Source organism: Hypanus sabinus, chromosome 10, assembly GCF_030144855.1.
Source record: "Hypanus sabinus isolate sHypSab1 chromosome 10, sHypSab1.hap1, whole genome shotgun sequence".
NCBI classification, from domain to species: domain Eukaryota; kingdom Metazoa; phylum Chordata; class Chondrichthyes; order Myliobatiformes; family Dasyatidae; genus Hypanus; species Hypanus sabinus.
In genome coordinates this window covers 131,368,338-131,391,650 of record NC_082715.1, presented here as the reverse complement: position 1 = coordinate 131,391,650, position 23,313 = coordinate 131,368,338, and the positions used below count along the sequence as shown (strand labels likewise).

Genomic DNA, 23,313 nt, shown 5'->3' with positions numbered 1-23,313 from the left:
AATAGGAAATGTTGCAGTTGAAATCAAGACGATGAGAGCATTACATATTTAACAACAACTTTACATAACGTGATTTGTCAGCAGATATGCCCGCTTATTTTAAGTCTGCCTCGGCCCAGAGGGGCTGCCTAAGAAGATGGTCTCTTTTACCAATAGGGTATAACGAAACTTCATAGTTCACCAAGGATATAAAGATAGCGAGGTTAAGATTATGTGTGTCGCTGTAGAATAGAATATGGCCAGTTTACTGTACGCCGATGGATGTTCTGCAATAACTTTTACAGCATGCTAAATTGAAACAACTTGCCCTTTTCTGTTATCTAAATCAGCATGCTATTGGTCGGTTAGCCCAACGCCAATATTTTTGCATATGTTATTCCCAGAGTGAGGCTCAGATTAGATTATATCATTGGCACAGTCAAATTCGGGTGTTACTTTGACCTCGCGTTGCGATTGTCAGAGAGGCGCAGAAGTTTACAACTTCCGTTGTTCGTTCGTTTAAAGATTCGACGCATTCTGTAGATTCCGTCCCGCGTTTCAAACTTAAAATTAAAAAAAACATTAGTTTTTATTGACCATTGAGATTTACACTTTGCTTCATGTAATCGCCCCAAGAGCTTTGACGTAATCGATAAATGTTAAGTTTATGATCTTTTTCCATACCTGTTAAAGTTTATCACTGAACTGGTTAGCTGTGTACTCTTTGTTATTTTGCGGCCATAATCGATGCTTTCATGCCGAGTATCTTGGGAATCAATGAAATATTAAAATAGAAAGGCACCGAAGTTTGCAGTAAATAATGCAAACGCAGTGAAACCATTTAAACGTGCTCTAGAGACGCTGTTTTAAAGTGAATCCAGTTTTGAAAGGTTTACTTCGTGAAAGTAAATAAAACGATGGACTTGATCATTTTCTGTTTGTATTTAAAGTTTCTGTATATACGTTGTTTAACCCATCCCAATATCCTCTACAGTTACATTTTTACAACATGCATTGGGCAATTGAGATGACAATATAATTTGGTGCTCTAGATGCCACAACAACATAAAGAACTCATAACCTCATGAGTTAGTATTCAAATGTCCAAAATGACCGTAACCTATCTTTATAAACTAGGATTTTCGTGGGTCACGTGACAATGATGCTGGCAACGGACCGCGGGGACTGACTGTCACCGCTTTACCGCAAGGAATTTGTGTCACTATTAGAGTAAAATCGATAATGTTATCACCTAGAAAAGATCCCGTTGAGGTCGTCAACAGAGTCGGGCCAAAGCCGAGCTTACCATCCCGCCGTGATCCGTTTTGCGGCGCGGTCTGCTTCAGCAGCGGCGGATCCTCGCCCGTGATGTAGTTAGCGACTGGAGCAGTCTCGATGCGCTGAAACTTTTGAGGAGCGTTTTGCTGCGGCCCGGCCCAAAGCATTGCCAAGATCAATGCTCCCGACCTGTGATCGAGTAACAGCTCAGAAGTCGAATCTTCATCCGGGAGAGGTTAGTAACCTCTTGTTGCACATGTTCTCGCCACTCGGACAGAGCGTAACCTCGACACGAAGAACTGAACAAATTCGGGCAGTGGGGGTCTTGTTTCTGTGTTCATTGAAACCGGCACTGGATTCACAGGCTGCATTGTCAGTAGGCGATTTATAATAATTATATCTTGCTATATTCGTTGTTACGCTATGGAAAAGATACCATGTAGACATTAGTGGCATATTGAAAACAACTACAATAAACGAGACTATCCCGGACTTGGTTTCCTGCATTACACCGCGTTCATCAACGTATTCAGAAAACCATGCCTCGGTGCTGCTTAGACCAGTTGCTAGATTTGTGAACCAGAACTTCGCTAAACAAAAAGCTGCAAGTTTCATCCTGAAGCGGAATTCCTGGCGAGGTTGACCAGGGGAACAACATAACAGACATAATTTTACATATCTGCGTACATCTTTACTCACCGGAGCGCGTCTATGGCCAAGAACTGCAGCTTAGAATGAGATTTTATTGAAAGTGAATAATTCTGACATTTGCTGCTGAGGATGGTGTGAGAAGCAATGCACGTGACTGCTCCAGTTTCCTCGCCAGTTTTCAACTTGCTCGATTCCGAAGATAAACACTGTCCTGACGATATTTGTTTTATTTCATGGATCAGATGACAAGAGTGACGGTTTCGTCATCTCGCTCCCTTCTCGCACAGCCCGCGATTATTTTTTCAAACTATATATTTTAAAGAAATCTTTTGTAACTTTAAAGTCTCAGCACCGCTCCGAATGCCAATGGCATCTTAAAAGCTGCTGACGTAATGGCTTAATAGTTGGGAGGAGGTGGCTGGTCGAGGGTGATGAAAGATAAAGCGGCGAGCCACACTATGGAGACTGGGGAAGGAAGTTTGTGCCCGCGTTGATCTATCAAATCCCGTGCTTGTGTGAAAGTATTGATGTTCGAACCTGGGTCCGGGGAGACGTATTCACTAGATATCGCCCGAATGCTCAAAACAAATCATAGTTTGGTTCACGTTACCGGAAGCTGCTTGCAACTTGTTCCTTTTTATCCGGACCGAATCGAAAGTCAGGACTCTTTTTCTCTCTCTCTCTTTTAACCGCTGACAGCTCGAAGGTTCGGAACTTCCAAGGGCTTGATGTATAACGGATGGACCTGCTGAATTCAACAATAGAACTCTTCCCACTTTGCAGGAGACGGGGTGAGAACGGGGCACTTATGGACGGCACTGGCTGAAGACTTGGCCGGAGGAAGGTGGCTGATATTGTTAGAAGTTACCGCCCCGCTTGTTGGGTCGCCAGCGGTCAACGAAAGGAGAGTTATCGGAATAAATCCAAACATACTGTTGAACCAACTCAAGCCACGCGATACATCTCTATATGTTAAAAATATTCACACACTGCCATATATATCCATACGAACCAATTTCAGTCCAAGATCGCAAGAATGAGCAAGCCCGCCGGATCAACAAGTGGGTGATGCGTATAAATATGGATTTTTTTTGTGATATGAGATTCTGGTGGAGCAAGTATTCCAATAATATTAAATTAAGGAGTATAGGGAAGACGTGTGAATGGGAGATTTGTGAAGCTCTCTGCTGAGTGGGTGCGTCAGTAACAAGTACAATTTGTGCAGGTTGAGAATATTTTGCTCCTGGGCCTTGAACTACTCCTCGAGCTGCTTTAGCCGAGGCAGTTTTAACGGGCGGAGCACGGAGAGACGAAGTGCTCGAGTGAAAGCTTTTTATTTGGTACTGAGCAAGTTCGCAGGTCTCGGTTTACGGTCTTTAACGTTAGCCTCGCTTACTGTATTTTAGAGATCCCGTTCCGAGCGTCTGTTTACGCTGATGCTGCTCGAGGACCTGTTACTCAGGCTGGGGATTAACAAATGGAACCTTGATTCTAGTCGCTGTGGTCTCTGGGTGTGAGCAGTGTGGCGAAGGAGTTTTGCTTTTCCTTCCTAGCTCCCATAGCATTTAAAAGGAGAGGGAAAATGTATAGAAGCTGCCAATTCCTTTCTTTAGCAACACATCTAATGGGGGGGGGGGGTGTTAATATGAGGTTCCAACAGCAATCAGTTCCTGTCTTTCTCTACATCCCAAATGCACGACCAATGCTTACCTTTCTAACCTTACCTAGAGTATTTTCACCACATCAGGTGATTTACATAGATTAACGTCTATCTATAATTCAAGTCCAATCAGCACACTGACACCGGGATTTAATTTTACAGAACCAGAGCTAGAGTGTCGGTTTATTAATAATAACACTATGCTCACTTTATTTTAGCGTGACGCACAATCGCTAGTCTTGGTAATAGCCATCGAATTCTCATTCCCAAACGAAATCAGGAGATCCTCTATAGAATAGGGATTCATTTTATTTAATGCATTTTTTTGTTTGCCAAATCCAGGCATTACAGTAAACGTATTGAAGCGAGTGAGCAACGACCTCAGGATTTGCTTGCTAAACAGACTGGGTTTTAGGTAAAATGTAGTCCGAAACCCTGGCCAGCAAGAAACGCGGGTAAATGGCCTCGAACAGAACATCTTTATTAAGATTCACTCTATTTGGCGAGAACCACTCAGAATATCACATAAGTGGCACTAAAATTATTCAAGGTATTACTGAGGAATTCACAATGAAGCGCATCGATAAAAGCATTTCATCCTCTTTACATGATGTAGACAGGCCCAAAGAGTTAAAGTTTTACAGTACAGAGCAAATGCTAAAAGATGCAAATCTATGGTATTATAACTGTAACATGAAAATATATATCCCCAAGGATATTGAAATGGAAATGATCGCATTTACTCGATTCATTGGCTGGCTAATGGGGAATGCTCTCTATATAAATGCTGAACCTGAAAACAGAATTATTACCAGTATGTTTAGTATCACAACGGAAGAAAAACCTAGATTTAAAAAGAAATGAAGAAAACATTAAATATACGCGAGCAGAAGGCAGGCTGAGTTAGACAGATAAACAAATGTCCTTGTAACCGAACCGAGTGAAACATTCCGAATTAACGAAACTACTGTCCTCAGCATTGCAAGTTTTGTGTATTATACCATCATTGGAGATTAAATTACAAACAAGAATGCTGATACATATTAAAATGTACAAACCTCACACCCCCGACAAGATATGCTTAATTATTTTGTTTTGGTTTTATTGCCAAAAGTGTAAGTTAGATTACCGAGGTGATGAATTGAACACGCTAACTTTAGAAATGGTTAATGCAGCAATTTCTCCCACTCTTGCCAAGATGGGGAAAGGTATCGCACCTATGGAGTCCCATCAATGCGTGCAAATTACATTGGTTCCATGTGTTGAATTTCTTACTTTCTGTGAGCAAATGTAACGTTTCTTGAGATTTTTTGTAATTTCACTATGATTTGTTAGAACGCAGTTTGATAACCCCCCCCCCCACCCCCCACCCCCCACGCTGTTAGATGAACTGTGCTGGGACTGGAGCTTTCACTAACTCTGCCTATTAGTTTATGCTGAGCACAAACAAGAATGCTATATGGGTGGCAATAGAAACCAACTCGTCTCCCAACAATCACTTTCCTCGAATCAAAGATAACTTCTTTCAACGGCTTATAGCATTGATGGTAATTACAGTAATATAATATGCCATATACTTTTAAGTAATTATTATACACAATAAGTGTCAAATGACCCCCTACTGACAGAAGTTAAAGGCATGTTTCCTAGTGAATAATATCTTGCTGCTTTTTATTTTACAAACGTCAAGACTAAAGCAGTCGATCACCTGTTTAATTATTTGCTCTGCTAATAATGTTGCTACCTTAGTCAGTCGATTTCTTTTTTGTTATTATTGAGAATTCGTTCTCCTTGGCTGAACTTTATTTGAAACGTATTCCGAAAGCGCGCGCGAGTGGTATTATAATTAGAAAAAATATAGAAAAATAAAAGGGATAACATCTATAGAATTGAAAACTCCATTGTTTATTCTTACCGTGATATTATTGAATGAAAAGGTCTGATAAATATTTTGAGTGGCTTTTAAGTTTTACATCGAACTTTTCCATGGCAGAACTCGTTTATTAAGAAGTTTTTAAATTGTTTAGTTTCGGCAGCGGTATCTCTGTATGCAAGAAACAAGAGATAGTGAATAATATCTCGTTTTTCAATTTTTAAAGAAAATCCAATATATATGTCCATGATTACTTGCATGAGGAGCAAAATAAACCTCTTTTCACATTTAAGTTCACCTTTCCCCATCGAAAGTAACTTTGGTGAAGTAACGACTAATAAACTCAATACTTTATGTTAATCAGATCTTTTCTTTTCCACATGAAGAAGGCTATGCGCGGTCTGAGCTTTGTGATGTTAAATGAAATTGAAGCCATACGATTGGACCTTGTCTATATATATCGATTGCTTTCCCCTGCATCCATGCTGGCATTTCCGAATTCTCATGCTACCGTTTTTGACGGGTCACTGGTAAATCAATGGGCAGGTGGGAATATATTCACATAATTACACATTTACGAAATGATTCCATTTTCACTGGACGCTGATGTTAATCAGATATCCGACGGAATATCTGTTTTAAAATGACTTGATGGTCCATATCTTTCCTGTCTAGGCTCATTATACCACTTTTTAATTCGCGTCTTTGGAGAAGGTTTTAATCCCCCGCACTATAGCGCTGTTTTTCTTCAGCTCTTGTATAAAGCAGCTGTCAGGACTCATTTAAGAAAGTCATGACAGCTTGTCCTCATTGGGAGCAGTCAACAAGTTCAATGGGAAATCATTAACTCAACACTTTCCCCCCAATGTTCCGACTCGTAGTTTGACTATCACAGACATTGTTACAGCCTTCTGTACTTCTAAAACCCTGATTTTAAATTCCCATGGTCTGCATAAGCAACCTGCGACATAAAAAGTCCTCAAAGTCCTAAGATCCAATGATGTTCAACATCAGATAACTGCTGACATCTGGACTAATAAGGATTTTCAAGAATTATACAGATGTAGAGTGTAACTGCAGTTAATAGTATCGGACCGCTCTGACAAAGTGCCTATTTATTACTCACCTGCGGCTTCTCTGCCAGATGCTTTCATCGCATCAAGAAATACATTTTAAACAAGTCGTTTCTCGCTCGCTTTTCATGTCACTTTTATCCACTGACACAAAACGAGGGGATCTGTTATCTTTTTGAAAAATAGTTCCTGGGTTGTGACACGATAATGTTACTGCCCAGACTGCTGCCAGGATCCTTAAAGCTCATCTCTCCTTTTGGCAATGCCCTCCTGCTCATGTACTAAGAACTTTTAACCTGGTCAGTTTACTCTCGCCCCTTCTTTCGCTTGTTGCCCACTTTTTTTTTGCCCATCCCCGTCTCTGAAGTAACAAATTGACCCACTTTGAACTGAATCCAAAGTTTCAAAAGAGGATCCACAAATAAGAGTGTTTAAAAATCCTCCAAAGTAAGCGCACTTTTAAAACTTGTCCGGGATCAACGCGTCCATCAGTCAGCTTACAATTTATTTACAATAGTGCTTTATCTATTTTCATAGTTTTTAGGGACCAATGTAAGCAAACTTCTGTCTGTTTCAAAGCGGCACTTGGGTATACCGTGTTTTACTTATTCATTGCAGCAAGCTTATTTTGAACAACGTCTTTAAAAAGTTTATTGATAAAAACACAAATGGTGCCAAATTCGACATAAATGTAAAGCCGCTCATGGTAGTTGTATTTAGTTGGAATGGTAGGTCCGTTCCATGTAAATAAATTAAAATCTTTTGCTCTGTGGTAGATGATTTAACTCCAACTCTCTCTGTTGAGGTTGGCTGAGTCTGTTGATGATAACCCTATCCTCTCTAACTTCTGCTATGGCTGGAATAAACAAATAGACGAGCAATAATTCCCTAATGCTAAATGAAATAAAACTGACATACTCTTGGATAGTCCCAAAGGTAAAAAGAAGTAAACTTCTTGATAAACTTAGGAACTTGGCTCCCCTTGTAAAATCACAAGTAACAAGCCTGAGTTTTATCCTTGATTTAGAGTTGAATCTTAAATCCCACATAAAGAAAGTGGCTCGAGTATTTCTACACTATTGCAAAGGTACTGTCACGTAAAGATGCCGAAAAACTTACTCACGTCTTTATACCGAATGGACCAGATTACTGTAATGCAGTCCTCTCCCCCCCCCCCCTCCCCCAACTCACTCAGGACGCCGCTGCTAGACTTTTAACAAAAACCAGGAACAGGGGGCACATCACTCCCGTCCTAGGTACTCTGCACTGGTTTTCTGAATCTTTTAGAATTGATTTGAATATTCTCTTACTTGTTTTTAAAGCTCCCACTCGTCTGGGACCGGAGTTCGTCTCATAAGCGCGTTCGTTTTATAGTCCTGCGCGAGCTCTTGGGTCTTATTCCGCCGGCCTCTTAAATTTAAACTATCTCCCTCAAACGACCATTGGCAGGTCACCTTTTTTGAACTACGCTCCCAAACTATGGAATTCAATAGCCTAAACTATAACGGATGCAGCCTCGGTTGACAATTTTAAACCCCAACTCAAAACCGATTTATTTAATCTTGCTTTTAACTAACATCTTTCTGTCTTTTATTTTCATGTGTGCACTTTATCCCATCGTAAAACACTTTGAACTACACGGGTTCTATGAAAACGCTCTATAGATAAGTTGTTATTATTATTGTTACTGGCATGACGGCAAATCCCCACTAGCTATGCCTGTTTAAGCTACTTGCAAGGTTGTGTAATTACTCAGCTCAAAACACAATCTCTGAAGGAATCTTATTACCGCATATTTTATGGTTCGAATCTAATTAATCCTGATTAATTACTAGTGCTACATGCAATATATCTGAAAATAACTGTTGCTGGAGCCACCGATGTGGATATTTCCATGGTTCAAAAATGATCGATGCTAGACACTGACAACTTGGACCCGTGATTTTGTTTTGTGCATCTTACTCGTTCTCTTATGCAGGTCTGTGGCTAACGAAACCAGTGCATAAAACATTTATTTCCTGTGAGATTTCCAGTGTCTCGCTAGAAGGTCATCACTTCATAATTCTGAGAATATGATCTTCATTTTCAACACCCTTGATATTTCTTTGTATTGGACTACTGTGCTAAATAAACCGTGCTTCTAACAATAACTTCAATTTGAAAACCTGAGAGCCCTTCCATCTTCAGCTTAAATCATCCAATTTGTCATTCCGTAGGTCGTATTTTGGACATTCCGTGCAAAGTCTGTGGAGACCGAAGTTCTGGTAAACATTATGGAGTTTATGCTTGTGACGGCTGCTCGGGTTTTTTCAAGCGCAGTATTCGCCGGAACAGAACCTACGTTTGCAAATCAGGAAATCAGGTACCAACGAGGCTCCAAGACCCGACGCGATTACCTTCTGTGCTCAGAACATTTGAGAAGCATTTCGCATCTCTTCGACACGCACGATCGGCTGAAATGTTCTTTCGAAAGGATGTTATTTCGAAAGGGCAAATCCGGTTGTGTGTTTGTCGGGATTCGCTCGTTTGCGGCAATTTATAGGAAACAGATCTCTGTCCAGTTACGCTGGGAGTCGCCATAAAGATGCACCTACTTTCTACCAGTATACCCAGCCTAATTTTTTTATGGGGGTTGGTTGTGGGAGTGAGAAATTACTGTTAAAAGTAGATAGGTTGCCGATTTCACTTTGTATTGCAGGATGGGGTGCTCGCCGGGGTTCCCATACGGGAATCTTCCTTGTTAGGTTCCAGGCCCTTATGGGAATTGTTAGTGAAATGGGCGAGGGGTGTAGGATCGACTTCGGCTGCTCGTGAAAAACTGCGTGGCGGCAGCGATGTTAAATTCTTAAGCAAGTTTGATTGGACGCAGAACGTTTGAGATCATTGTACTATTAGACCGGTCAGGGAATAAATCAAGTTCATAAGTTAAACGTTTGTAAACTTATTTGGCCTGTGTATAACGAAGATTTTCAAACTGACATGTTGCAGGGAATGAGAGACAGTTTGGTTCTAGTTACTCAATCATAAACACAATATTTCGACTTCCACCTTCATTAAAGCACTCATCCGCGACGTCTAAAGTGAAACAACATTTCATCTCTACCAGGCATACTGTGTTTATATTAGGCTACTTTTATCTTTTTTAAAGGGTGGCTGTCCCGTAGACAAGACTCACAGAAATCAATGCAGAGCCTGCCGACTGAAAAAGTGTCTTGAAGTTAACATGAACAAAGATGGTAAGTTTTTTTTCGTCATGTCTCAATCCTGCCACACCGCAACTCCACCGGCTCGAGTTGCTGGGTGTTTCGATCTGTGATTTAAACGAATCTTCCCTTCTAAGCATAATATCGTTCGCCCGATTTGAGTCTCTAAACCATAAAATACAATTTTCAACTTTTTGTCGTAGATGGAAAGCGTTTCTTATAAATCTTACTTAGTTCAAATCGTAATTCTTTATTGTATCGCAGCAGGAGACGAACCGCGCCATGCCACCGAATCAACTTGAACCCTACCCAAGCTTGTTAATACTTCGCTGGGAGCCTTCCATTGCGAATGTCCTTCATAAATTTCTTCTATTGTTGTTTGACATTCAAAACAAAAATGATTGCTTTCCATCTTTTTGCTCCTTCGCGAGATGTTGACATCAGTGGCAATGCCGACATCGTATTGTCCAAATCCATCCCTAACTTGCCCGAACCGGTGAGGTAGTTAAACACTTTCAGGTTCAAGCATGTCACACGCAGGCCAGACTTAGCAGATTTCCGGAAGGATATTTCGGAAATAGGCGGGCTTTTAGTGTTTTAACTAAAAGAGCTTTCATTTGGAATATTCAGTATCTATTTGATTACTTGAATTAAAGTTCCTATCAATCACCCCAGTAAAAAAAGCTTCCCTCCAATTCCCCTTTAAAATTCCTTCCTCTCACCCTAAGCTAATTTCCTCCTGTTCGTGATGCTCCACCACGAGAGAAAGTTTCTGATTATCCCATCTGTGCTTCTATAATATTATCTACCTGTTTCAGATCACCCCTAAGCCTTTTTCGCACCAGGAACATTAAATCCAACCTAATTAAGGTTCTCAAGTCCTGCTGAATCTCCTCTGCGCTCTCTTTAGCGCCATCACCTTCTTCTGAGTTGTTATACGCCATTCAACGCTTAGAAAAATAAAATGCTTTGGGACAGTTAGTAAGAAAGTTTATCTTCGATTCAAAGTGCTGCCCAATCCTCATCACAAACCGCCCAATAATTTTCAAATTTAGTGGAAGAAGAACATTTTTCGGCCGGTATTGAACTATTGACAAGAGCTTTCAGCGGAAACTTGAATTAGGTCTAGATATCCTCCACCAGACCCCAGTCATTTCCTTCTGGCGCTTTCTTCTCTCTGAGTGTCTCTCTCTCGGCGTGTCCCTTTCGGGCAGTCCACACGCACGATAACCTATTGATTAGGATAGCTCAAAGCGTGTGGTTTTAGTCCCAAATGGGACCCAGTTCCTAACTGCTCTTCTGGAGCAGTTTGGCAGAAACCGTTTCTCGAGGGTGTCATGCAGGCACCTTCCACCTCTCCCTCTTCTTTTGCCTTAAAGCCCCAGATGAAACCAAGGGTCACTTTCCCGCCATTCTTATTGGTTAAAAACTATTTATTCAACGGGCAAATCCGCGATTCAACCCCCAATCCACTCAGACTGAAATTTTTTAACAGTTAATTTGAAGATTGTTTGTTATTTGGTTGTTAGGTTAATTAAATCGAATGACTGATTTGCTAAGACTTAATTAGAAGGATGAAATTCGCAAACATCCCAAGTTATAATGGGGATGAATGTCATTTAATTAGTGTTTCATTTTTATGATTAAAACTACTGATATCACGTTCAATATTTTGGCAGCAAGTGCGTGACGTTTTACAATTCATGATGTACGTACGATGTGGATCAGCTGGTGCCACACGTGTTTCGTGACTTCTCTGTTTCTCGTATCGACGTGGTGTCCATTCAATCGGACAGTTGAAATAATCAGCTTTTTTAAAAAATACACCCATTCTCAGTGCAAATTTCAATCAGCAGCCACAATCATATTTTGTGGTCAAACGTTGTTTTCGTTAAATGACTAATACTGAACTCTGACTTTTCCTTCTGGATGCGGAGGCTCGGTGCTTAATTCAGTAAAGTAACCGTTTCGAACCGATAATCAGAAACAGGTCTTCAGATTCCTCCCCGGCACCTGGGCCATGTTGAACAACACGCCTGGAGTACGCTAACTCCAGGCTAGAAAGAGATCATTAGTTATGGACAACGTGAAATTGGCGGATGATTGTAAATACTGGTTATATGTGATACAGGGAGATTTTTTTAAAGGCCATTCGGCCCAACCAACTCATCCTCCACTCAAGCCTACACCCAAGTTTCCTCGTCTAAATCTACCAGGGTGACGGTCAACTATCTTCTTCCATTGTCTAGCTTCTGTTTAAATGTATTCGCTTCACCTGCAAAGGAGATTTCCTCATTCTCGCTTTGCTTTTGGGTCGGGAATTTTCCGGATTTCCAGATGATTTGCTGTTGACTTATTTTTACTAATGGGCTCCCCTTAAAAATTTCCCGACCAAGGAGACAATACTTCGCCATTCTTCCAACAACACCTTTTGTCTTTGGAAAGACTTGTTTCAGGTCAACTCTTTCTTGAAGAGGGAAGACATCTGTTGAAAATCCAAACATTTGCGGATGCCGGAAACCTGAAACTTAAAATAATGGAGACAGCTGGAAGCACACAATAGGTCAGACAACACCTGTGGAAAATAAAAGTTAGCGTTTCCATGCTAAAGACAATTCGTCAGGTTTCTGATGTGTCCGCCCTCACATTCTTGTACCTCTTCTCCGCACCCCCTCCTCAGGCTTTGTTTCCTCTAGTATCTTATATTTATCACAACACAGAGGTGTCCCTTTCAGCCCATTGGGTGTACGTTTGCTTCCATGGGAGCCATCCCCTCAATCCCATGTCCCCTCTTCTCATTTCTCTATACCCCTTGTAATTTGTTCTCAGATATGATTACCCATTTAGTCCCCTTAACTCTTTTTAAATAAGGCAAAGAGCATAGAGTATAGACCATAGAGTATACAACATAAATGATTGACCATAGACCATAGAACATAGAGCATAGACCTTAGGGCATAGATCAGTACCTTTAACCTATGTTGAGATATAATTAACAGCTACCAATCAGCCTACCGGTCTTTCTTTGGGGTGTGGGAGGAAACCGGAGCACTCAGGAAACCTAAGTAGTCATGAAGATGAGTGTAAGTACCGCACAAACAGCAGCCCAGGTCAGGCTTTACACTGGGACCTAAAGATATGAGGCAGCATCATGAACTGTGGTATTAGCGTGGCATGTATATGTCCAATCAAGGTTTGATATAGGTTTTGCAGAACCTTCCTACCTCTTAATACTTCCTCTCGAGAAATAAACCCTGGCAATTGATTGGCATTCTAAGGCCCTGTTAATCTGTGGAGAACATTTCAGTGATCCTAGCAGTTGTTTGTCTGCCCAGTCTGCACTCATACTTTCCAAGAGATGTGACCTTCCTACTCCTTCTGCCAAAATGTCGTGGTGTACATTTAACTGCACTGATTTTTATTCACGTGTATTTGCTTATGATGCAGATGCACTAACGAATTCATGATTTGTTGTCTCCATTGTCTTTCTCACAACCCACACTTCTCACCCTCACGCCCCCCCCCCCCCATCAGCCTGAGTACCTCAGCCATGGCCACCACCTCTGCCACCTCAGCATACCCATCACTAAATCTAGTATCATTCATAAATCTGGTAGTGGTGTTTATGTTTCTATAGTCTAAATGGTACTGTCAATTAAAGTTAATGATATCAGGCAAGGTGATTCACCCTATTGTGTATTTGCCAGCTGTGAAAGAGCTATTGTAAATAATCCACCTTCTCATGTTTTGTCCTGCAGACTTAAGCTTCAGGCTGAGCCCAGCTGTACCAAAAACTTATCCTAGTATGTCTTAAAAGTATTCAGGGCTTCGACCTCCACCTCCCCAGAGCCAGACGTGAAAAATGGACCTGGTAGATACAGGCAGATGGTTGAATGAAGTTACATTTAGAGATAAATTTTAATCCTCAATTGCAATTTATGAACATACAAGTTACCCAGCAATTGATTGAATGTGTGTTGCATCTTATATTCCCCATTCACACAGGTTTCTTATTTAGACTTGCAGTACTTTGCTAAAGTCTTGGGCACACTTATATAGCTAGGGTGCCGAACACTTTTGCACAGTATTGTAATAATTTTATGTATTTCACTGTACTAGTGCCTCAAAAAAAATCATGACATTTATGCGTGATGATAAACCTGATTCAGATACGGGTCTCTGTGGTGGACTGAGAATGGGGAGGGTGCAGGAAGAGGAGGGAGTCCTGATTGGGAAAACAGAAGGGAGAGGGAATGGAGTGGGAAGCGCCAGAGAGACACTCTGTAATGATCAATAAACCAATTATTTGGAATCAAATAACCCTGCTTGCTGTGTTGGGCTGGGTGAAACTGCATCCACGCCACCCCTCACCCCTGGCACTCCTTCTCTGTCACCTATCCCTTCCCGCAATGCTCTACACTCACCAATCCCAACATCTTTTGCTCCTGCCAGATTTACCAAACTCTCTCTCTGCTCTGCGTTGACAAATACAGTACTGTGCAAAAGTCCCAGGCACTCTAGCAACATATATGTGCCTAAGACTTTTGCACAGTACCGTAGCTACAACAGTTTTGACTTTATCATGTCTCCCCTGCCATGCAATAAATACTATACAAAAAGATCATTGTAAATATTCCTAATGGGGGCATTCGCAGCAAATCATTCTGTGAATGTTTCTGTGGACATAACTTAACATTCTTGCCTCCGTCACTCTTTCAAAGCAATGAAGTCCTCTCTAATTACTCTACCTATTATCTTACATCAATGTCTCTGTTATTGACCTCTTTACTGGGGAAATAATCCCTTCTAATCATTCCACAAAGTCCTCCCTCAAGTTATCAAACTTTAACTGAGTCCCTTTGTCCTTCCATTCCAAAGCACATTACCACAAGTCCTCACAGCCCCGTTTCACCAGTTTGAGCAATATACTCCTCTGAAGCTTGTACAGGGCTATCATGTTTCCTGTAATACTGCAATTGGAACTGTCCATACCTCTCTAGATGTTGTGTACCAAGTGTTTTCAACAACTCTTGAATGGTATCCTTGCTCTTATATTCAAAGCCCTGGGCAGTAAAGAATCATCACACAAATCCCCTTAACCAGCACATTCCGTTTCTCAGCAACTTAAGGGATTTTTAAACACATAGTCCTAGATCCTTCTATTTCTCTACACATCTCAGTTACAATGTACACATCTTTGCGTTCTTTACCCTCACAAATGCATTTCTTGCAATTCTCTGGACTGAATTATACTTGCTGCTTTTCAGCCATTGATATCTATCTGCAACCAGCAACAATCTCTTTCCTTTCAAATGTTCAAAGGTCCAATTTAATGTCAGAGAAATGTATACAATTTACCTCCTGAAATGCTTTTTCTTCACAAACATCCACGAAAACAGAGAAGTGCCCCAGAGATTGAACAACAGATAAACATAAGAACCCCAAAGTAAACCCCCCCCCCAGCTCCCCCTCCCCTTACTGGCAAAAAAAGCATAAGCAAAGCAACAGCCAAGGCACAGACTTGCAGTTACCCCAAAGACTTTGTGTTTCATCCAGCATTTGACATACCACAGGTTCTCTCTCTCCCTAATAAGGGAGAAGGAGGTGTCTTCATTTTCCCAGCGAGTGGGGAGACATAACAAACAACTCATGGGTTTACGATGTTAAGAAGTCTGTTAAGTCGCCTTTTTCAAGCTCTGTTCCCAAAGATCAGAAAGCTCCAGGGTCTTCGGGCCCACAGCAGATATCCTGACAGCCCCCCCCCCCCGCCCCCCCGATGACACAGTGGTCTCCTGTCGTGAAGTCCTGAGACCCCGAGACTGGGTCCCATTCCTGCAAAGATCCGAAGTCAGCGTGTAACTTCAGGTCAGGGTCTTCAAAAGAACCCTGAAAGGGAAAAATAAAGATATTAAAGATGGAAATGGCATTGTTTCCGAAGATGCAAGCAAAGGATTCGCCTTTTAGCGTTATGTTAACTCCGCCTCTTAATCAATTATGTTCTGGTTTGAGTATCTCAGAAACTGCTGCTCTCCTATCTGGTAATCACAATTATCCCACAGTCAAAGTCACTGAGATCACATCTCTTTCTCCATTCTGATGTTTGGTTTGAACAAATGAACCTCTTGACCATGTCTGCATGCTTTTATGCATTGAGTTGCTGCGACATGATAGGCTGATTAGATATCTGCATTAATGAGCAGGTGTACCCAATGAAATGGTCACTGAGTGCACATAGTGGAAAATGGAAAATGGTAAACTACCGTCCACCAAGTGAAGAAGTCATCAGTGTAAGTGCACAGAACTGTTGTTTCAGGATAAAGGGTGGACTGAGAATGTTCCTCTACCAGGACGGTTCTGAAATGGAATTCTCTATCTCAGTGAACCATGTCTGAGTAAGGGCAAGGCAGATATATCTTCGATCAATTACATGGAGAATTGCAGGACATGGCAATATAATAGGAGAGTGGAATTAGGGCAGGCATGAGGTTATTGAGAGGCAGAATAGGCTCAAGTAGGTGTATGGCCTATTAATTTACATTGGGTCTTTCAAAACCTCCATTGGCCAAAACACCTTAAACCCAATTAAGTACTTAAATATCCACTGTTGTAAAGTGAAGATCATGACAGATAATGATGTATTGAATATCCAAGTGGGTACAAGGAATAAGAGCAGGAATCGACCATACATCCACTCAGACTTGCTCTGCCTTTCAACAATATCATGTCTGAGCCCACTTTACCACAGTATACTTGTATTCCTTGATTTCCTTTATGCTTCAGAATTTATCATTGTTGTTACGGTGACAATGACTGCCGGTTACTGGTGTTTAGGGCAGCAACGAAGGTCCTCCATCTCTGGTGGTGTTCATGGCTTCCTTCATTGTGTCAGTAGCTTCCTCTTGGTTTTCACTACTGTCCGTCATGCAAGTCCCGGGTGGAGACTCAGAAATAGTGCCACACTCAGATGTAGAAGGATGCTTCATTGCCGTTTCCAAACCAATTTTGCTTTACCAGTCAGGGTTGTGAATTCCGAACTGAACCCCCGAACCTGGAGGACTGGTGGACCACTCTTAGTCTGGCCTCTACTGTTTGGCATGGGTGACCCTACCAAGAGCCAAAGCATAAGACCCTGATTCCAGCCAAGATAGTTCTCTGGGTCTTTGAGGCACACAAGCCTCCAAACCACGACAAGGTTGTGTTCCACTTGGAAGATTGCATATAGTCAGCAGCTAAGTGACCAGGGTTTCCTGGGTTAGAGAATTTCACTTTAGAATCCTCCTGCATCTCAGTCCCAATGTCCTGCTCTTAGCCTGAAGCAAGAGACATCAGTTCTAGACAATCTTTCCATCAAAGGAAACAGGCTTAAGTAACTCAAAAACTCTAAGATTCTTCCATGTATTTAATAGGATTTCATCTCATCCTTGTAAATTCAAGCACTGCAGTCCATTGCAATCAAAATATCCTTAAAAGTAGGCAAATAATTTGGATGCATTGAGTGTGAACTACTTTGAAGATCTGCCATATCTAGAGTACATTTTTCTTCAGTTCTTCTGAACAGCACGATTCAATTAGGGTTAATTAGTGCAGCTCAAATTTCTCATTTTTTTCTTTGCAACCAAAGGGAATTCCCTGCGTGGCAGGGAACTCTTAAATTCCCTGCGTGGCAGGGTGGTGATACACCTCTGCCACAGGAGGTGTAGGGAGCTCCTTCCCTCTGTTAGCCTACAGGTCACCCTTGGGCTAGATGTTGCAACCGCTTAGCCCCGCAGTCAGGGTAACGTGAAGCCATGGGAGCAGGTGGTGGGTAGTCTTATGAGCAGCCCGTGCACATCACAAGTCCTGGTTATGCGACCACTGATGCCAGGCAGACAATCTCTGAAGAGTTTTTGGTAATGGTTGTGGTCACCCATCCTGTAAAGACATTGCCAGGGAGAAGGCAATAAACAACTTCTGTAGAAAAGTTTGCCAGGAACAGACATGGTCAAGACCATGATTGCCCACATCATACAACATGGAGGTAATGAATGAAAATGCCCGGATATAAGTGAATGACTGATCATCAAACTAAAGTACACCTGATTTGTTTCCCTTCAGCTCCTCTCAAGTTTTCTTACGTTTTTTCTCCACAGCTGTGCAACACGAAAGAGGACCCAGAACATCCACGATAAGGAAGCAAGTAGCTCTCTATTTTCGGGGGCATAAGGAAGTGAATGGAGGAGTCACTCCTTACCCATCTGCTGCATTGCCTGGACCAGCCTTCTTCACTGCTGTAACCCAGCTAGAGACACACAACATTGACCTCAATACTGGGTCAGATCATCAGGCATTAGTAGGCTTACCACAGCCGACTCCAAAGGTAAATGACCATCTACAATAGTAATGATACAGATATTGATAGTGACCTTTAAGATGCATTTGACAAACACGTGAACAGCCACGGTCGGTGGGACTTTGATCACGTCCAGGCAGATGGGATTAATTTAATTTATCATCGTGGTTGGCACAGACATCATGGGCCAAAAGAGCTGTTCCTCTGCTCCACTCTTCCATGATCTATGTCCCTTTTCACCTTTGATATCAAACAGCTGCTTTCTGAGTGAAGCAAAGAAAATCTGTGGATAATTGATGCCATTAATTCTTAGTCAATACAGCCAGAGGCAGAAGGGTTCCTGCATAAAATATTTCTCTATTTATTTAGTCACAAAAGCATTTGTATCAGTAAAAAAGAGGCCCCTGTTTTTATTTCAATATTACTAGTAGCTTAGCTCAGATTGTTTCTTCAAATGCAGATGGTGTGAATCTGAAACAAAAACAGGACGTGCTGGAGGTACTCATGAGGTCAGGCAGCATCTGTAAAGAGAAGAGAACTAGCACAGACATTTCTTTGTAAGGTCATCGATCTGTAACATTAATCTCCCCAGATGCTACCTTACCTGTTGAGTATTTCAATAATTTCAAATTTTCAGTGACTTGTGTTCTTGATTTCACAGTTCTAGTACATAGTTTTTTTTAAAAAAAATCTCCTTTGTCCTCATTCATGTGTGTCTCCCTCTGATGATATCTCTTCCAAGCAGCTCAGCTGTCATTACCCAACCCTCACTGCCCTCAACACTAACAGTATCCGAGTCATCTTGACTCATGTGGCCTCCATTTCATGAGATGTTCTCGCCTCTCCAAACCCCTGCCTGCTCTGTCACTTAAAACGTGCTTGTCTTCTCATAAGAAGATAAGAAATAGGAGCAGGAGTAGGCCATCTGGCTCATCGAGCCACTTCCATCATTCAATGAGTTCATGGCTGATATGACCATGGACTCACCACCTACCTGCCTTTCCCCATAACCCTTAATTCCCCTACTATGCAAAAATCTACCCAACCTTGCCTTAAATATATTTACTGAGGTGGCCTCCACTGCTTCATTGGGCAGAGAATTCCACAGATTCACCACCCCCTGGGAAAAGCAGTTCCCCCTCATCTCTGTCCCAAATCTACTCCACTAAATCTTGAGGCTATGTCCCTTATTTCTAGTCTCACTTATCAGTGGAAGTGACTTTCCTGCCTCTATCTTATCTATCCCTTTCATAATTTTATATGTTTCTATAAGATCTCCTCTGATTCTCCTGAATTCCAGCGAGTACAGTCCCAGACAACTCAATTGTCTAATAGTCTAATCCCCTCATAGTCTAATCCCCTCATCTCTGGAATCAACCTGGTGAGCCTCCTCTGCACCGCCTCCAATTCCGGTACATCCTTCCTCAAGTAAGGAGATCAGAAATGCACACAGCACTCCAGGTGCGGCCTCACCAGGACTCTCTATAGTTGTAGCATAACCTCCCTGCTCTTAAATTCAATCCCTCTAGCAATGAAGGCCAACGTTCCACTTGTCTTCCTGACAGCCTGACTTTTTCTCACAAGTATACTTTCTGATGAAAAGTCATTGACCTGAAAGAGCTCCTCTCTCCACAGTTGCTGCCTGGTCTCCTGATTATCTCCGTTACTTTTCTGCTTTGTTCATTACAAAAGCCTGCTTTCTGTTCAGCTGTTTGCTGCCACAATACTGTGATGTAATCAGCCACACACACAAATATGCCGACACAATAGGCCAGGCAGAAACAAACCATGAAACACCCAGGCACAAAATAACCATCACTGCTCATACTGATAGGCCGGTACAAAGAATATCCACAGGTATTTGTAGACACAGACGCATGCTTTTATCTACATTGATTGGCATTAATGTATCGAAATGCCTTATAGACACACACACACACACACACACACACACACACACACACACACACACACACACACACACACACACACACACACACACACAGTGTCACATACAACTATATAAGCAGGCACGGGATGGATATTCACAAAGGAAGATATCTTCACCTACACAAGCGACTCACACGCAATGATCATCTGACTAAGATGTTTGCGGTCGTTCTCTGCCATACAAGAAGGGGGAGGGCTGTAGTTTATATCAGCTAGCGCCTATTGTTGCCTGCTCTACCCCGCGAGTGAACCCACGCTAACCCCCATGTGAAAAGATTCAGTCGTTTAATCCGCGGTTGGAAAATGGCAGCGCGGCAGTTTCCATTTCCCTTTGTAGCCTTGTGTGGCGAACCATCTCCTATTGATCCGAGAACAATACACCTGACTACTGTAAAATGCGGATTGACTCCAGTGCAACCCGATGCCGTCAGCTGAAAACGATCCCGGTTCACGGGGCCAAAAAGCACCCTCTACCTACATCCACAACAACCCACCGAGGACAATGACATCACCACTTTGTTCTCAGACTCCGGCTCGCGTTTGTACTCTTCAAAAAGAGCGCAAATCGCTTTAGATTACGTAAATATGTAAGTGTTAAAAAAAAACAGGTCCGGGGTTCAACAGGCATAGACATGTTTGCTTGCAAAGGCTCCTTACGGTGCAGATATCAATTTACTTATTAGTGCCTTTTGTAGACCGTGAACCACTATTTCCCTCTCCGTTGTGTCAACCTTTGAAGGAAGTACAACTATGGTCTCAACCCGTGCTGGAATAGGATTAACGATGTGTTCCCTGGTCCGAGAATGTACCTCCCTCGGTGAACTAATACCGATCCCGCAACCAAAAGATCCAAGGTACCAAAGCCCTCGGGAAATCCGTGGTTCCCCGGAGCTTTGGGTACGCGGAGGCAAACCCGTCATTTGACGACTGCTCAGTAATACATCGAGGGACTGGCGTTGGCCGGGGGCTGTGTCTTGTCCAACTTTGTGGCTTCTCGGGAGGGCCTGGTTAGGCAAAATTGCTCCTTGATTGAACCAGATATGACATAGTCCCTGCAGCAAACTCGGTGACAGCGGGTCGTCGCTTTACATCCGGTCGGGTTTGTCCATTTGGATAAAGTCAATGGGCTGCCGGTTCGTTCTCGTCTGCTTAGCGTGACATTCACCCCTCAAAATGATATTAAAGTCTGCCCTGACAACGTTATTCGACAGCGACGTTGGTATAAGCGGTTCTCCTCTACCAGGACTTCGAAGTGAAACACTTCGGAAACATCACAGGCACACATTAACGAGAAACACGAATTATGCATAAATTATATAAAACAATCAAGAAAGGACACAATGAGAAGAAAGGACGTCCTCTATAGTTCAAAATAGTCAACGTGGTCATAGTGCTGAGACGCTGGGGCAGTGATTAGGGTTGTTCAGGTGGGTTAAGAACCGAATGGCTGAAGGGAGGCAACTGATCTTGAAACTAGGGGCGTGAGACTTCGGGCTTCTGCAAGAAGATGGCATGGCTTGGATGGCAGATGTTGCCTGCTTGAGGTAGAACCGCGTGTAAATACTACCAGGACTGGGGAAGGATGTACGAGTGATGTATTGGGTTGAGCCCATTAGAAGCCATTGAGCCCACTGAGCTCGCGGTTGTCATGCCCGAGCATAATGCATCCAGTCAGGATATGTTCAGCAGCACGTCTTCAGCAGTTTGACAGAGTTTGTTTCTAATGTTGAGAACTGTGGGGAATACAAGATTGTGAACATGAAGACGAAGACGACGAGGTGACCAGAATTGGAAGCAACATAAGATAAAAACAAATATCTTTTAACAACATATTGTAAAAAGGCATAAAAACACATTATCGGGAAAAATCTTCCTTCTGATTGTAGTACAGCTTGTACTCAGCTTTGGGTTTTAGATGAGGCTATTATGCTCATAGTGTCTCTGCTGGCTCTGATTATCTGATTAATCTCAATCTCACGCGCTTTCCCCATAGTTTGTTAAAATATTAAATATGCATAGAATTGTTTTTGAAAAGTTACTATTGCATCTACTTATACCATTCTCTCAAACGTCCCCATCAAATCTATTCAAAACTTTTGGTAATGTTTCATCTCCAACTTCTGCATACTTATTCTCTGGCAAAACCTAGACATCCAAAGAGCAATGACAGACTTCAGCCAGAGTCTAGGTAATTTTCATCCCTCAGTAACCGAGGATATATTCCCAACAAATTGGTGACCTTTCCACTTTGAAAACTCTTGACCAATTGTATCCTATCTTATCTTGTTGTCATAGACTCATAGAGTCATACAGTATGTATACAGGCCGTCTGGGACAACTGGTTCATGATTCCTATTGATGTTAGTCTTAGTTGTCTGCATTTTGCCCATATCCCTCTAAACTAGGAGTTCCCAAGCTGGGGTCAATGGAACCCCTGGTTAATGGTTGGGAAACCTTTCCTAATCATGTACTAGTCTAAATGCCTTTTAATTGTGGTTAATTTACCTGCCATAACCCTTTTCCAAAATCCAGTCCCTTGAGTATGGGCAACATCCCTGTAAATACCTTTTGCACTTATTTGCTTAATGACATCCTTCATTTAGTAAGGTGACCAAAGCTGAACACAATTTTTCACTTTAGCCTCACTGACATCTTCTGCTACTGAAGCATAGTAACCCAACTTATTTTCTCAATGACTGGTGGAGGCCAGTATGCTAAGAACCTTCTTCACCATCCTGTCTACCTGTGTCATCATTTTCTGGGGACCATGTACTTATATTCCTATGTTCCTCTTTTTTTTTGCTCCACAAAGAAGAATGTAGTGCTTCTATTGGTACTAGGGAATATTACATGTAAAATTTCAATGGGAAAGTGTTTTGGGAAACAATGATCACAACATAAAAAACTTAGAGTAGTCATAGAAAATGACAAGAATCAATCAAGTGTAAAAATATATTGTTGGGGGAGGGCTAAATTCAGAGAGTTGCATAAAGATAGAATAAAAAAGGTTAATAATTAATGGATTAACAGATGAAAGGAGATGGAGTACGCATCCAACCCATCAAGTCCATTCAAAAAGAAAGGCTTAATTTCTACCTCATAATCATTTTCCTGATCTTTCCCATATTTCTTGATTCCTTTAATATCTAGAAATCCATTGATGATTCAGTAAAAACAATCAATAACCAAAAATCCCAAAGATTAACCAGTCTCTGAGTGAATAAATTTCTCCTTGTTTCATTTTTCAATGCTCTTTGCCTTAATTTGAGACTTTGACCCTACCCCCATATTCCTTAACCAGGGGATACATTCGTCCT

General features: G+C 41.9%; 1 protein-coding gene across 2 annotated transcripts in view; it reads left to right on the top strand.

Annotated features, from left to right (window-relative positions):
- The first annotated feature begins 2,944 nt into the window (after positions 1 to 2,944).
- The window catches only part of nr2e1 (nuclear receptor subfamily 2, group E, member 1), a 33,981-nt gene continuing 13,612 nt past the window's right edge, over positions 2,945 to 23,313 (top strand). Inside the window, exons 1-6 of one of the 2 annotated variants that reach the window (XM_059981304.1) lie at positions 2,945 to 2,976; positions 4,724 to 4,739; positions 7,451 to 7,460; positions 8,731 to 8,876; positions 9,663 to 9,750; positions 17,847 to 18,073. In XM_059981304.1, the coding sequence (XP_059837287.1) occupies positions 2,945 to 2,976; positions 4,724 to 4,739; positions 7,451 to 7,460; positions 8,731 to 8,876; positions 9,663 to 9,750; positions 17,847 to 18,073 (519 nt within the window). The remainder of the gene's footprint in view (positions 2,977 to 4,723; positions 4,740 to 7,450; positions 7,461 to 8,730; positions 8,877 to 9,662; positions 9,751 to 17,846; positions 18,074 to 23,313) is intronic. The other variant, XM_059981303.1, reaches the window with a different exon arrangement.